Below are 16,514 nucleotides of genomic sequence, written 5' to 3'. Positions count from 1 at the left end.
CAGTTGGTGCGTTTTGTTAGTGCATCTCTGTGTCCTGCGCCAAAACTATAACTCTTACAGCTTTACCAGAGGATTGTGAGTGAGAGGACAAATTTTCCTACGTTTCTATGTATAAATTATTTCTGTAGAGTGAAATTTGCGGCCTGGAGCGCAGTTTACAAATTAATTTTTTGACAATTCGTTCTCTCCCTCTACACTCTGTTTGATGACATCACCGCTCTAGACTCTCCATAGGATTACATTGGGGGGATTTTTTGACGTGTTTTTGCCCAATAATTTGAAAACCGTTTGTCGAAACCCTTATAAAAGTCATAGCACACTGGTCATGGGTGAGCCGGTCGATTTGATACCTTTTTTGTGTATGTGCGACCAAAACTCTGGGAGGAGTAGTCGACGGAAAAACAACACGGAAGAAACGGAAGAATAATAAAAATAGACACGGTGAATAGTAGTTAGTGTGCTTTTGCAAGCAAGCACACAAAATAATAATAAACATGAGCAATAATAAGAGATGCCTCGAGCTTCGCTCGAGGCACTCATCCTCACTGCTTGCAGTGAAGATGAGTGCCTCGCTGCTCAGCCGTGGCACTAACTAGAAAATTTCTAAAGAAATTTTGATTGTGTGCTTGCCTCTGGACCATCATTCTCGTGGCTCAAATCAACAGTCAAACAGGGACTCTGTCCTGAGTTCACAGACACCTCATACAAGTCTGTAGGACAAACGGTTCACATGTTAGTAAAAGGGGGCGTGGTCACTCAAAGGGGGCGTGGCTTGAATCAGCAGTTAAACAGGGACTCTGTCCTGATTTCACAGACACCTCATACAAGTCTCTAGGACAAACGGTTCATAAGTTATGAAAGGGGGCGTGGCTAATCAAAAGGGGCGGGGTTATCAATCACCAGTTAAACAGGGACTTCATGCCGAGTAATCAGACACCTTATACAAGTTTCTAGGACAAACGGTTCATTAGATATGAAAGGGGGCGTGGCTAATCAAAAAGGGCGGGAATTTATGAAACATTATTATGTATAAGTGGTCAGTGATGAACCATCATCATGCTTGGCAAGTTTGAGGAAGATTGGACAATGTATGGTCAAGTTATTAGGTCTGTTCACTTAGAGTAAACTGACAGTTATCAGTTAAAATGTCTGTGTTGGAGGAGGGAGGGGGGAGGCTTTTGTAGCTAAGCAACCAGGTGGCCAGGTGGAGTCGACCAATAAGAGCAGAGCAATCAAACTGAAATTAACTGACAATTCCGTCACAGTGAGCAGACAGAGGTCGACAAACGTTTGAGGAAGATTGGACAATGTATGGTCAAGTTATAAGGTCTCATGTTTAATGAAGTCTGTTCACTTAGAGTAAACTGACAGTTATCAGTTAGAATGTCTGTGTTGGAGGAGGGAGGGGGGAGGGGGGAGGCTTTGATAGCTAAGCAACCACGTGGCCAGGTGGAGTCGACCAATAAGAGCAGAGCAATCAATTGAAATTAACTGCTGTTGGAGACAGTTCCACAGACAGAGGTGGACAAACTGAAAATTCTGGCCTTGAACAGTAAGCATTTTTGGCAAAACCATAATACCTATCATTGATCCGACTTCACTTTGAGCGTCCTGAGTTCTTCCTGAACGTCTACATATATTTTTTTTAAAGAAAGATGAAAAAATAGCTTTGTTAGAGCGATTTTAAAAAACTGTAAAAAAAATTTTGGGGAGAAATCTTCCTGCATTTTTAATATCGGAGCCAATGAGGCAGTTGATGTGTTTTGTTTGTGCATCTGTGCGTCCTGCGCCAAAACTATAACTCTGACAGCTTTACCAGAGGATTGTGAGTGAGGGGACAAATTTTCCTACGTTTCTATGTATAAATTCTTTCTGTAGAGTGAAATTTGCGGCCTGGAGCGCAGTTTTCAAATTAATTTTTTGACAATTCGTTCTCTCCCTCTACACTCTGTTTGATGACATCACCACTCTAGACTGTCCATAGGGTTACATTGGGGGGATTTTTTGACGTGTTTTTGCCCAATAATTTGAAAACCGTTTGTCAAAACCCTTAGAAAAGTCATAGCACACTTGTCATGGGCGAGCCGGTCGATTTGATACCTTTTTTGTGTATGTGTGGCCAAAACTCTGGGAGGAGTAGTCGACCGAAAAAAACACGGAAGAAACGGAAGAATAAAAACTAGAAAATTCCTAAAGAAATTTTGATTGTGTGCTTGCCTCTGGACCATCATTCTCATGGCTCAAATCAACAGTCAAACTGGCACTCTGTCCTGAGTTCACAGACACCTCATACAAGTCTGTAGGACAAACGGTTCACAAGTTAGTAAAAGGGGGCGTGGTCACTCAAAGGGGGCGTGGCTTGAATCAGCAGTTAAACAGGGACTCTGTCCTGAGTTCACAGACACCTCATACAAGTATCTAGGAGAAACGGTTCATTAGTTATGAAAGGGGGCGCGGCTAATCAAAAAGGGCGGGAATTTATGAAACATTGTTATGTATAAGTGGTCAGTGATGAACCATCATCATGCTTGACAAGTTTGAGGAAGATTGGACAACGTATGGTCAAGTTATAAGGTCTCATTTTTTATGAAGAAACAACATGTCTGTTTACTTAGAGTAAACTGACAGTTATCAGTTAGAATGTCTGTGTTGGAGGAGGGAGGGGGGAGGGGGGAGGCTTTGGTAGCTAAGCAACCACGTGGCCAGGTGGAGTCGACCAATAAGAGCAGAGCAATCAACTGAAATTAACTGCTGTTGGAGACAGTTCCACAGACAGAGGTGGACAAACTGAAAATTCTGGCCTTGAACAGTAAGCATTTTTGGCAAAACCATAATACCTATCATTGATCCGACTTCACTTTGAGCGTCCTGAGTTCTTCCTCAACGTCTACATATTTTTTTTTTTAAGAAAAATGAAAAAATAGCTTTGTTAGAGCGATTTAAAAAAACACTTACATCTACTTTTTTATGAAATCTTCCTGCGTTTTTAATATGGGAGCCAATGAGGCAGTTGGTGCGTTTTGTTTGTGCATCTGTGCGTCCTGCGCCAAAACTATAACTCTGACAGCTTTACCAGAGGATTGTGAGTGAGAGGACAACTTTTCCTACGTTTCTATGTTTAAATTATTTCTGTAGAGTGAAATTTGCGGCCTGGAGCGCAGTTTTCACATTTATTTTTTGACAATTCGTTCCCTCCCTCTACACTCTGTTTGGTGACATCACCACTCTGGACTCTCCATAGGGTTACATTGGGGGGATTTTTTGACGTGTTTTTGCCCAATAATTTGAAAACCGTTTGTCGAAACCCTTATAAAAGTCATAGCACACTTGGTACACACACGTCGGTTTGATACCTTTTTTGATACCTTTTTTGTGTATGTGCGGCCAAAACTCTGGGAGGAGTAGTCGACCGAAAAATGACACGGAAGAAACGGAAGAAAAATAAGAATAAGCCCGGTGAATAGTAGTTAGTGTGCTTTTGCAAGCAAGCACACAAAATAAGAATAGACCCGGTGAATAGTAGTTAGTGTGCTTTTGCAAGCAAGCACACAAAATAAAAATAGTCCCGGTGAATAGTAGTTAGTGTGCTTTTGCAAGCAAGCACACAAAATAAGCCCAGTGAAGAGTAGTTAGTTTGCTTTTGCAAGCACAAAAAAAAAATAAGCCCACGGAATAACAATTAGTGTGCTTTTGCAAGCAAGCACACAAAATAAGCCCGGTGAATAGTAGTTAGTGTGCTTTTGCAAGCAAGCACACAAAATAATAAACTGTGTAAATGGAAATAAATAAAATTAAATGAAGTGAAATAAAGTAAAGTAAAATCAAATGAAGATAACGTGACTTTTATTGCATTAATATTAAATATGTATTAAATCTATCTTTTGGAAGCTTCAAGGAGCAAGTTATTTGTTCCATGTGATAGATTTCCCAGACTTTCTCAATCCACATATTGTATATTGGAGGGTTTTAACCATTTTACAGTAATACATTTAAGAGCTGAAATCAGTAATATTTGTAAAATATGTTTTTTCCCCCTTTTGGTTATGTAATGTGGTATTAGTCCTTTTTAACTACTGTAAGGGATAACAATTTAACAGTACATATTTAAACATCCAAATATCAAGGTGAATGTACATTATTTTGTGTTCACCCTGTTTTTGCTCTCTCTTGCAGCAAATCAAACCCGAGGCGTACACTAACATTTTCCACAACTCCCTTGAACCTGACATTCTCAATCAGATCCTGAAGACGCTGCATAGTTTCTATATCAAGTAAGTTTAAATAGATGCTCCGAGAAATAAATGTAAATATATATTTTGGTCCTGTACATTAACGGCAGTGTTTTGCAGGAATGAAGCCCCGAGCACAACGCTGGAGATCCTCAGGAGTCTAGCGAGTGTGAGACGCTTCGACATGGCTGTCATGTTCCTGTCTTCCCAGGAGAAGAAAGGTTCAGTCTGGTTGATGTGCTGTTGCAGATGACTCATACTTTTCACCCACACATTCCATCATACTGATAATTGTACATTTTTCTTTTCCCCAGTGCTTAAAGAACTGTTCGACTTCCTTCACGGTGCGGGGCTGGAGGGCTCGTCTGTCACAGTCGTACAGAAGAAGTATGGTGTGTGACGCGCTTTAAACAACACAGTTCTACCTTCTTCTTCAACCAAACATATAGTTATATTCTAATACCGAATAAAGTTACATTTAATTCAGTTTCATCAAATTGGACTGTTGTGTTATGGCCCTGTCAAAATATGTCACATATTTTCTCTCTTCATTACTGCCCTACAAAGTCTAACTGCAGTAACTACATTTTGGTCAAAATTGATTTATTACTAAAAATGAACCCCTTGATATCTGTTTTATCTTATGACAAAGTTTTAGATTTCAATTTTGCTTTATTTCAGAGAAATAATGATATAAAAAACACAAAATCAAACTCAAAACCAAGCAGTAATTGCACTTACCACCGTCTGCTTTGGATATATATATAATAATTTAAACATAAAACAAAAGCAGTGTAGCCTTGTATTTCTTCATTGTGTTGAATTGTGAAAACAAGAATATTAGAAATTATAAGTTTATTTGATAGGGAAATTATTATCTAGATAGTGATGACGTAAAAAAGTGAGATAAAATGATATTAAGACCAAAATATAACATTTCTTTATAATACATAAGTCTAAAATACACAATAGAGTTGTTAAACACTTTTAAATACACTGTTAACAAAATCAATTTGAAAATGTTTTTTCACTGAAAACTAAATATTAAAGCTGAAAGAAGACAACAACATTGTAGTTACTGCACTCTGGTTTTGCATTGCTTTACATACATATATATATATAACCAATTTGGCTGAGCAGTTAAAAAACTTTGAAGCAGATTTTCTTAGTTTTACCCTTTGCGTAGTAACTGCAGTTAGACATTGTAGGGCAGATTACTCTGCATTTATTTGAAGTTGGAAATTCACAAATTGTAGATTGTTACTCTGACGTTGGTGCATTTTAGTGTTAAAGGATTACTTTCAGCCACAAAATGATCATTTGTGTATCAATAACCCACCTCATATTACTTTAAATTCTTGAAGGAAAGTGTTTTTCTGACATGCCTCCACAGTGAACGAGGAATCCAAAGATGGAGTAAATTGTTGATGAATTTAATTAAATGGAGGTCATGTTTAATGGCAAAACTGCATCAAAACATCAGTTTACAAACACATTTATTTAGTTGTATGCTCACTTCTTCTCAAATGTGCATTTTTGCTGAAATCTTACTATTTAAAACACTTCAGCATTAACCCTCTGGGCCCACTCTAATTTTGGGCCCTTTCAGGCCCTTTGGGCTGAAAATGTCCACTTCCAACAAAACGCTATAAAATCATGGCCGACATGTCATTTGCAGTATCACAGACAAAATTATTGCCAAACGTGAAAGTGAAAAATGACTGAAATGGCTGAAAATGTCCACAGTGGACCCAGAGGATTAACTGTTTCATATTAACACAGATTAAGTGAGTAATTTATCTCCAAATGGTCACGTTTTGGGTGAGGTACTCCTTTTAAGGCTTATAAAAACAGAGACCTCCAGTGTGGAATGCAAAGGCTAATGTCATTAATGGTACTTGAAATCATCTGTAACTTTACTGTGTAAATGGATGTTTAACCATTTACTGTATTAATGTTTGAGCATGCAATTCTGTTAAACCGTTATCTTGCCAGTTACTGCATCTTATAGAGGATTACACTCCAACTAGAAGGAATGTTCTTTTAGGAGGAAGTGTGAATTTCCAACTTTTCAATACTTTTTGAAAGCGGCGCAATTATGGACTGGTCTCTGTGAGTACTCTGTTCTGTCTGAATGTTCCTCAAGTTCTGCCAAAAATACCCCCACACACACAATTATTGGCTAAACTGGCTTGGTTGATTGTAGCGAACTGTGTGAAAGATGAAAGTATCTTTTCAGAAACTGAACAACAAATAAAGGAGGGTTTTTTTTTGTAATTTGTGTGTGGGCTGTTCACTACAGTCACTACAGAAGTAAAAATAGTTTTGAATTCACATCTGTCACAAAAGCCGAGTTTCCTTTAGGGAGAAGAGTGGCCACCGGGAAATCTCAGGCCACGCCCTCTCAAATGTCCACTCACTCTGCGTGTCTCCATTACAAAAAGGCCCCCAGAGGGATTTACGAGACGCAACTGTGACCGCCATCGCTAACTGTGCACAACGTCAGCAGCTGATCATAAAGTAGCATGGCTAATTATGCACATCATCTCCGCTGCTCATAAACATAGTGATCGTGAATTAACCGGCATCGCTAACTGTGCACAGAGTGTCTGGTGCTTGTTGTAAACAAACAGAGATTGCTAAGTGAACACCTCCTGCAGCAGCAGCAGCACATACACACTACTGCTACAGAGCTAACTGTTAGCCTATAAGCAATTTGCAGACTGGATGCTAAGGGGTTGACATCCCCTCCGGCTCTACAGCTGGGGGAGACTGCTGCAGGAAGACTGTGCTGCGTCGACTCGAGTGGGGGCAGACGGCTCGTTAAGAAGAATAACAACGAGTCTCCAAAAGTCCCCAATAAAACCAGAAAAAGTCCCTGGATTTGTCACCAGTCCCTTTTTTGAAAAGTAGTCCTAAGGGGTCTGAAAAGTCGCTAAATACAGCAACAAAGTCGCTAAGTTGGCAACAGTGCTTCGCCAGCTTTTACAAATGGCGTATGTTGTCCTGCTTAACAATCTATCCAATTAGCAACCAGGCTTTTTTTCAGGGGAGAAAAACGGCCCTGCTATTCCATAGGGCCAAAAAAAGTCCCGCTCAGGACAGCTCATATTGAAATTAGGGGCGTTTCGGCGAGTGAGACCCACCTCATTCCAGGTATTGGGCTGTAGTGGAAACACCCTTATTGGTGATGAATTAGCACTAGGTAATCAGAAAAACTACAGCAGTTCATTGTTTATTAAGCATATTGTTTGGCAAGACAAATGTTAATACATCATGAAAGAAACTGCGATAAGCCTTGTGTAAATAAACCCAAAAACATATTACTCAAGCACACAATCCATATATCCTTTATACCTGTCTAATCTTCAGGGTCACAACGAGGTTGGAACCAGTCCCAGCATGCATTGTGCTCAGGCCAGGGAAACACCCTAGTCAAGTCTCTGCAGTGAGAGTCACAATGCTTGAGTAAATATAGCCATTCCCATCCAGTAAGTGTCATTAATATAAAGATTAGTGAACTATAGCTTTGTGCAACAGAGCAGTAGAAGATCAGGAGAATGCAGTTAAAGTAAAAGTGCAGTTATTTCAGTGTCTCAACATCCACACCATTGAGGATCTGCAATGAAAAATGCATAAATTAGCATCAGATAGCAGCTATAAACTCTCTCTTAATACACTCATGGCTCCAACAACAGCTTACCTGAGACACTGAGCGTTTCGTTCAGCGTCGCTGTCTTTCCAGTGTAAATGTTTTCAGCCTGGCAGCTGATGGATTCTCCGGAAACATAGCTGTTCAAGGTGATGTCAATCACACTACCGGTCATCGTCTTACCGTACAAGGTCCATTTGAATGTGCAGGAGGGAGTGCACTCTGCTGAGCACGTATAGCTCGATGTGACCCCGACTTCAAGAGTATTGGGTCCTTTAATGACCATGTTCTTCGGTCCATCTGTTAGAGAAGAGTCACAAATACAAACCAATCAGAAATCTGTTCAAAAAGCTAGATATGTAGAAAAGTTTGTCCTGATATTAGCTTACCAGGCACCACCACCGTGGTCTCTGCTGTTCCCCCTTTCTTTGTTGCTGAGTTAGATGCCACACAGGTTAGCGGGGCCTCTTGTGGAGGTGTTACAGGCGTGAAGAAAATGGTGGCATTTGTAGAAAGGAGTGCTCCGTGGTAAAACCAGTTGATGGAGCAGACCGGGAAGCAGTCAGCGGAACATTGCAGCTCTGTTGTGAATCCATGCTCAATGAACAGTATCCCACCAACGGGAACTTTGTTGGGTTTCAAAATTAGCACCTCACCTGGCCCATCTGGATAATACAACACAATTTATGAATGCTCAGTACTGGTTGGATAGTCAACACTTTCAACTCCCAGTACCTTAATGGAATATTTTAGGAAGACTGAGAGCACTCTTTGATCTGCAGGTTAAATAGAGCTGGGTCTATGGTCACTGTAGTGTCCCTGATGTGAGGGTAAGCGCGTGTAAAAAGGCACAATCTTGGCTTTTGTGTTGAGTGCTAAGATGCATGCCCACTGGGGGTCATCCCTATGTTCCCCGGGACCTATGTTCCCCCTTTTTTTTCGAAAAAAAGGTCCTATGTTCCCCGTTTTTCCCGAAAAGGGTCCTATGTTCCCCTGTAGCAATGCATACCCGGGAGCATAGGACCCTTTTTCTGAAAAAAGCCACCGCTAACGACACAAGGCAACATTTAAAACGAGGGCGATAATGACGTAGACAGTGATTGACAGATGGTTCATTCAATCACCTGTCAAGTAGCATGCAACCATACTGACAGAAAAACTCATTGTGTATTGGAAGTAATTAATAAGCTAGATAAAGCATGCTGGTATAAATGGTGACGCAGACCAAGCTAACCAAGGAGAGTGGACGAAAGTTCCAACAATTTGGTCACATACAGTGGGCACACACCATAAGGCTCCAAAGGACGTTGCGGAGCTTGGTTGCGCACCTCTGACTTGTCGTAACTAGGCGAATGTTGCGCTTCTCCTTAATGTCTGTTTTCTACTTCTTCTCTTATACCTCTTGTTGTGTGCCCCCTGGAGCTTTAGCCAAATAGCTTAGCTTGTGGAATCAGATGGGAAGGGGTCATCCCTATGTTCCCTCGGGTCCTATGTTCCCCGTTTTTCCCAAAACAGGTCCTATGTTCCCCTGTAGCAATACATATTAGGAAAAAGGGTCCTATGTTCCCCGCAATCTATCAATCTTTACGGTACACTCTCAGCATGGCCAGCAGGCCTACCATCGCATGGCCCACCTTAGCTCAAGCAGCCAAAACTTTAAATTTGCACAGCAGCTACTTTCTGGTTACTTTGCAGTTCATTTTTTTGCTTTTTAAATCTAGGATTACTCATGTTTGTATATTCCCACTCCTAATCATATTGTCTTGTATCGAGGCTTAGCTTTTTCCTTTTAGGGTTAAAGTTAGGATTAGGTTTTTTGCATATGCGCATCAAACAGCCCATATGCCTACATAGGCCAATTTGCCATGGAATTTGGAAGTAATGGTGGAAAAAGTAACAGACCGAGGCACATAGGACCCTTTTTGAGAAAAGCGGGGAAAAAGGGTCCTATGTTCCCCAGTCTCATACAAAGAGGGGAACATAGGACCCGGGTAACATAGGACCCAGGGAACACAGGACCCGGGGAACATAGACATGCCCCGTGGAAACAGCTAGCCTGCTCTGTCTGAAGGCAAAAAAAACCCAAACCCAGCACAGCACTGCCATTGGCCAAGGAATAACAGTGAATAGGGTTACAAGTAGGTAACGTTTCCTGACCCTGGTATACTCACAGTTAACTTGCAGCAGGTAGCCAGCTGACAGGATGGGCGTTCCACTCTCAACTACAACCAAACTGTTGTAGTAAACTGTGCGGTTCCCACCCTCTACTACCAAACATTGGTATAACCCTCCATCCTCTCGCAAGAGAGAACTGAAGGTGATTGTAATGTTGTCAGAGGAGAAATGCAGAAATTCAGATTCTTGTATTTGGCGATCATTCTTGAGCCATGTAATGAAGGCCGGAGCCTGAGTGCCGACACACCGCAGAGAGAACCGCTGGCTTTCAACCGGCAGGGCCTGGGAGGTGGGACGCACTGCGAAAGGGTCTGTGAAGGGAGAATATTAAAGTATCGAGTGACAGAAGAGTCTTAGGTTACACTTTAGATTAGGGAACACATATTCAACATTAACTAGTTGCTTATTAGCATGCAAATAAGTAACATATTGGCTCTTAATTAGTCATTATTAAGTAGTTACAAATGTCTTAGTCTGCATGGCCTTATTATAAAACCAGTAAGTCAATAACTAAGAGTTTTCCCTCAATAACCTCAGAATTATTGCTTATTAGTAGTAAGTAAGGATGTTGTTGTATATGAGTTACGATCTTAATATGCTTTACTTTGTATGGACTTTATAAGTCTCTACATAGCGGTAAACGAAACCATGGAAACGGCAAAAAGCCACCTTCTCCAGACCTTTGACGTGAGTAGTGGCTCCTTTTGGATGATTGGATGAGGATTGGTAGATTGTAATGTCAATCATTACTCTACAAAGTGGCTCACTGGTAGACTAACATTGGCGCAAAGTGACCTAATTTGTTCGTTGCCATGGTTTTGTTCATGCTATGTAGAGACTTATAAAGTCCATACAAAGTAAAGCATATTAGGATCATAACTCATATACAATAACTCCCTTATGTACTACTAATAAGCAATAATTCTGAGGTTATTGAGGGAAAACTCTTAGTTAATGGCTTACTGGTTGTATAATAAGGCCATGCAGAATAAGGCATTAATAACTACTTAATAATGACTAATTAAGAGCCAATATGTTACTTATTTGCATGCTAATGCCGGAGTAATATCACAGACTCACCAATGACCATGAGGTTCATAGAGGTGGTGATAGTGGCGTTAGATTCAGTGTTTACTGCCTGGCAGGTCAAAGGCTCATCTTTAAAGTAGTCACTGATCGTAATCTCCAGCTGACTGACAAACTTTGGTATGTTCTCTGGATGCAAGATGGGTAGCTCAATTTGGTTGCCAAATAAAGTCTTCCCCATGAACCTCCAAGTGAAAACACAGAATGGATTGCATGAGGCAAAGCAGATGTATGTGTAGTGTTTTCCCATTGCCACCGTACTGGCACCAGTGATGTTAATGTTGGATACACCTGCAGAAGACAAAAGACAACTGAATGCATTGTGCTCAATTTACAAGGTTACAGAGAAAACGTTTGCAATCAAAATGTCATCAAATTCAAATAATCGTTTCGGTGGCTTTGCTGTGTGAGTGTCATTTACAGATGAATCCCATCAAATGACTGTAGTCAAAATGCAATTAAGGATTAATGCAATGGCTCCCAGTAATGGCTTCTAAACTCATAGAGTTGCAAAGTGTGAGGGCTGTTTTTCCCCATTCACATTCTTTAAACTATATTCTCAATATTAGTCAACATATGCTACCTATACACCAGAAGACTTTGAAAAGATTTGGAAAAGACTCCTGGAAAACTATCATGTCACACCTGCTCACATCTCAAGACAAGTGTTTAGAGTTTTTAGTCTCACACTGAGATTTTAGACAAACAAGTCTACAACTAGACTTAGCATTTTTTCCCATCATGCAATTTTTTTCCCATCATGCTCTTAGTAAAAACTAACAGCTTTTGGCTCCAGCTGCTTTAGTGTGTGACTCAGTGGTTTGTGTTGGATACAACAACAACAAAAAGAAGAGAAGACGCCACAAAATGCTTGTTTTTATCACATGAAAAGTTGACTATTTTACAGTAAAAATAGATATAAGGAAGAATAAAGGAAAGGAACATTTAAAGATGAATTCATGATATACATTTATGTCCTATTAAATTATAATGTGTTTAATTGAATAATTATATTTATCAGCTCTATCAACTTTAATTTAGTTAATCATGCATTAATCATCGATTATTTATTACCTGTTTATGAATAAATGTCAATTTATGTTGTCATAATTATTTTTTGTTTGAACGTTTACAATGACTCAAAGTCCATGTACTTAATTTTTTTATTTGATAGTTGTATAGAAAGCCTTTTACATTTCTTTACAAAAAGTCAGATTTTTACAGAAGTGTATTGCTGCCACAAAGCTCAGTATCATGTAATTACGCAAAAGGTTTCTTGTTATAACAATATCTTCATCATTTATTTATACATTTTAACTGGGTCACCTTACTGTTCTCTTTACTAAGAAAAATCTAAATATATGACATCTCTATATTTTTATTTAGGACTGAGCTTACTAGCATTATTGTGGTGTTCCTTTTTCCTGTGGAAGTGGTTTTACTGGCTGGTCTGGAACCGGGGACCTTTCCCCTGCTCATCTATTGGTTGGTGATTGTGTTACGTCACTGAGACTTGAGATAATATCAAACATGTTTGATATGATCCAAACCCAAGACTAGGAAAAGACTGATATGAAACAGAGCAGATTACTACCTTAAACTTAACCATGGAGATGACAGGAGCGCCGTGACTCCAGTAAAACTCCTAGATTTACTAAAGACTTTCACTTTTTAGTCTGGGACTGTGGAGATCTTTTGGTGTAAGCCCAGCATTAGAAACACAGGATTCTTACAGAATATATATAACCCCGTGGGTTTGTGTAATGGCCACTAGTTGTAGGATTTTATCTTTGTTTCTGAGAAATTGTGTTTTGTCAGACAGTTCCCAAGAGCCTCAGCTGCTGTTTCCATGGAAAAGAGACCAGTCAGAGGTGTGAAATAGAGCAGCAGCGATTTCAAAAATGCTTTTTTGCCAGAGTAAAACATGGTGCCATAGTTGTTGAATTCACCCAGAACTGACCCAGATTTAAACTGCAGGTTGTGTTTTTGGTTTTCTCGGTTGGTAATTGGATGTTTCTTACCAAAAATGCACTGTGTAGGGTCTATCTTTTTGTTTTTGTGCACACACATTTGCATCTGACGTTGTTTTGTTTTAAACAGATATTTTCTTATGGAGTTCCATCATCATGCTCAAGCTGTAGAATTGCTCTAGCTGTGACATGTAACATTGTCTACAGGAAAAATTAATGAGACAATACTGCCCTACAAAGTCTAACTGCAGTAACTACGCAAAAGGTAAAACTGAGAAAAACTGCTTTAAAGTTTTTTTACGTTTTTTTAAAAACGTTTTTTAACTGGCCTGCCAAATTGGTTATATGTAGGTAAGTGATATGACACTTATTTCTACATGTATTGATGATGTCATTTTTATGCTCAAAAATCATGATGATTTATTTGACCTTTGACCCCAAAAATGTAGTTACTGCACTCTGGTTTTGCTGTAAAAGTATTAAAATAGTATAAAATCTTAATGATAAACAGAGTGCAGTAACAACAATGTTCCTTCAGCTTTTATATTTAGTTTTCAGTGAATAAACATTTTAAATTGATTTTGTTATAAGTGTGTTTAAGTGAATAACTCTATTCAAAGATTTGTGTATTTTAGACTTAATATTATAGAGTAATGTTATATTTTAGTCTAAATATAATTTTATCTATATCATAGATGTATATGTTTATATATATATATATATCCAAAGCAGGCCCTGGTAAGTGCAATTACTGCTTGGTTTTGAGTTGGATTTTGTGGTTTTTATATCATTATTTCCCTGAAATAAAGCAAAATTGAAATCTAAAACTTTGTCACAAGATAAAACAGACATCAAGGAGTTAATTTTTAGTTATAACTCAATTTTGACCAAAAATGTAGTTACTGCAGTTAGACTTTGTAGGGCAGTATAGCTGCTCCCATTTTATAACCCCGTTAACCCTTTATCAGGCAAAGAACTATATTTGGTAACTTCAGCGGATATCTAAAATGAGTAATACATAATAATAATAATAATAATAAATGAGTAATAAATAAAATAATATTTCGAGAAAAAAGTTGCAAATTTACTAGATTAAAGTGGCAAATCTACAAGAAAAAAAGTTGCAGATTTAAGACATTTAAAGTGGCAAATCTGTGCACATTAACGAGATTTAAAGTGGTGAATCTGCGAGAAAAGTTGCTTTTTTCCCCACTTCTTTCTCTTAAATCTGCAACTTTTTTTCTTGTAGATATGCCACTTTAATCTAGTAAATTTGCAACTTTTTTCTCAAAATATTTTTATTTTTTATTTTGGATATCCACTGAAGTTACCAAATACGGTTCTTCGCCTGATGTCATTAATTGTCATAAGAACTTCATTTCTTTCTACATACTTGCCACCTGCAGCTGCAGAACCTTATAAATGACGAGTTGTGAGTCGGAGTCCTCAGCCTGACAGATGAGAGTTTCAGAGGCGACAGCAGTGGAAGGTGGAGGGACAGAGATGGTGCTGCCTGTGGACTCATGTGAGGCAACAGTCCATGTGAAGCTGCAGGAGGAGGAGCAGTCAGCCGAGCAGGTAAAGGTGGAGGAAACCCCAGCAGTCAGAAAGGCTGGCCCGCTGATCTGTACGTTTGTTGGACCAGCTGAAAAAGTGGAATTTGGTTAAAGATATTCCGTCTAAAAACAGTTCAAATTCAAGTTTTTTTTAAGAACCCAGACCTATTTATCCTTGAAGGAAAATGATGGGGGATATACCACAGACCAAGTGGACCACATAGAACACATTTATGATGTTTAAAAAAAAAAAAAACTTGCTGTAAATGTCAAAGATCTGTGATGTGACATAGACGTTACAATGGGCATTTATGGAATTTATGTTTATGATATTTCTTATTTAAAATAAATAAAATAGACATATTTTCTGCTTACAGAAACACAAATTTGCCTTTTTCTTTGCATCTCCACAACATATATCAAAATTGCCAATTTTACCAATTAGCCAATCGGTGACGTAGCAAGCGCTAAGTCACTTCCTTATTCAACAAGTCTACTTAACCCTTTATAAGGCACTCCTGGAAATTGAAAATGTCAACCCTGATGTGTTATTGGAGGATTTTACAAGGCTTTTTGCAAAATGTTTCATTTTTATATTGCAAATCGAGGTCAATTGAGTCATTATTATTATTATATTTATTATAGTCTCTTTCCCACAGCAACCCTCAATAGACAAAACTAAACTATTTATTTTTTTATCTTTTATCATTTTATTTTATTTTTTATCTTTTTAGACTACTTATTACATATGTTTAATGTCTGAATGTTTTTTTTCAAGCACCTTATATATGAGAAGCACACATAAATTTAGTTGTATACTTTTTTAATAAAAACGACAATAAAGCAAAGCTTGAATCTTGTGTGATTTACTGATTGGTCAGATGCCACAGTGTCACTATCTGTGATGTAGAAATCCATTTTGTTCTATGAGCTCACAGAGATCGAGGAGACCTGTTATAGATGTCTGCTCAAGTTAGCAAATATGGTTCTTTGCCTGATAAAGGGTTAATGCCCATACGGCCATAAAACAGCATGAAACCTCGACAAACTCAAACGAAAATACCACAAAACCTTACTGACCTGTCTCTGTCTCTAACATACAACACAATGCTTGTTCTGACAAATTGTTTGTTGGTTCACTTCTTAAGAGGCAGCAGAAGAGCCCCCCCCCCCCCCCCCCCCCCTTGCGTCACTCAAGCGAATTAGCCAATCGGTGACGTAGCAATCGCTAAGTCACTTCCTTATTGAACAAGTCTACTTAATGCCCATATGGCCACAAAACAGCATGAAACCTAGACAACCTCAAACGAAAATACCACAAAACCTAACTGACCTGTCTCTGTCTCTAACATTCTCTACTCTGTTACCATTTTTGTTATTGTGACAAATACGTCACATCAGGTTTTCCATGACGATTTTTAGGTTAAAAGCCCAATGTGACGTATACGTCACAGTGATATTTTTGTAACTTGTTTTATATTAATTTGTTCAGGAAAAACAAGTTAAATGCAATACAGGACACTAACAGATTAGAATTATTAAATGGTTTTAAACTTAACCTCGTGACAAAAAATAAGCTTTTTGAAATTTCTGTTTCCAGTCACACATATTTTAGAAAAGTCACTTCTTGTCACACAGTCAAACAGTCTTGATAAGGGATTTAATGAGTTCAGTTGAAGCATAAAGCTGAATATAAGAGATTCTAGAACATTTAAAGTGTTTGTTACATACGTGTCACCATGGATTCTTATGGGTTAATTATTACCTATCACTTCCAGCGTCTTTTGGGCAGTGACTGATTTTTCTGTATCAGGATTGGCTGCCCTGCAGCTCAGGATTTGAGTGG

At 38.7% G+C, this 16,514-nt stretch overlaps 1 protein-coding gene across 2 annotated transcripts in view; it reads left to right on the top strand.

Annotated features, from left to right (window-relative positions):
* Positions 1-6,506, top strand: part of rpap3 (RNA polymerase II associated protein 3) — a 46,961-nt gene extending 40,455 nt beyond the window's left edge. For both annotated transcript variants that reach the window (XM_059325884.1, XM_059325885.1), the window contains 3 exons: positions 4,174-4,271; positions 4,350-4,450; positions 4,544-6,506. In XM_059325884.1, coding sequence (XP_059181867.1) covers positions 4,174-4,271; positions 4,350-4,450; positions 4,544-4,629 — 285 coding nt within the window. In that variant the 3' untranslated portion in view covers positions 4,630-6,506. The remainder of the gene's footprint in view (positions 1-4,173; positions 4,272-4,349; positions 4,451-4,543) is intronic.
* The last annotated feature ends 10,008 nt before the right edge of the window (positions 6,507-16,514 follow it).

This window comes from Centropristis striata, chromosome 22, assembly GCF_030273125.1.
Source record: "Centropristis striata isolate RG_2023a ecotype Rhode Island chromosome 22, C.striata_1.0, whole genome shotgun sequence".
Taxonomy (NCBI): domain Eukaryota; kingdom Metazoa; phylum Chordata; class Actinopteri; order Perciformes; family Serranidae; genus Centropristis; species Centropristis striata.
Note: the sequence above shows the minus strand (reverse complement) of the source record. Positions and strands in the feature narration are given on the sequence as shown.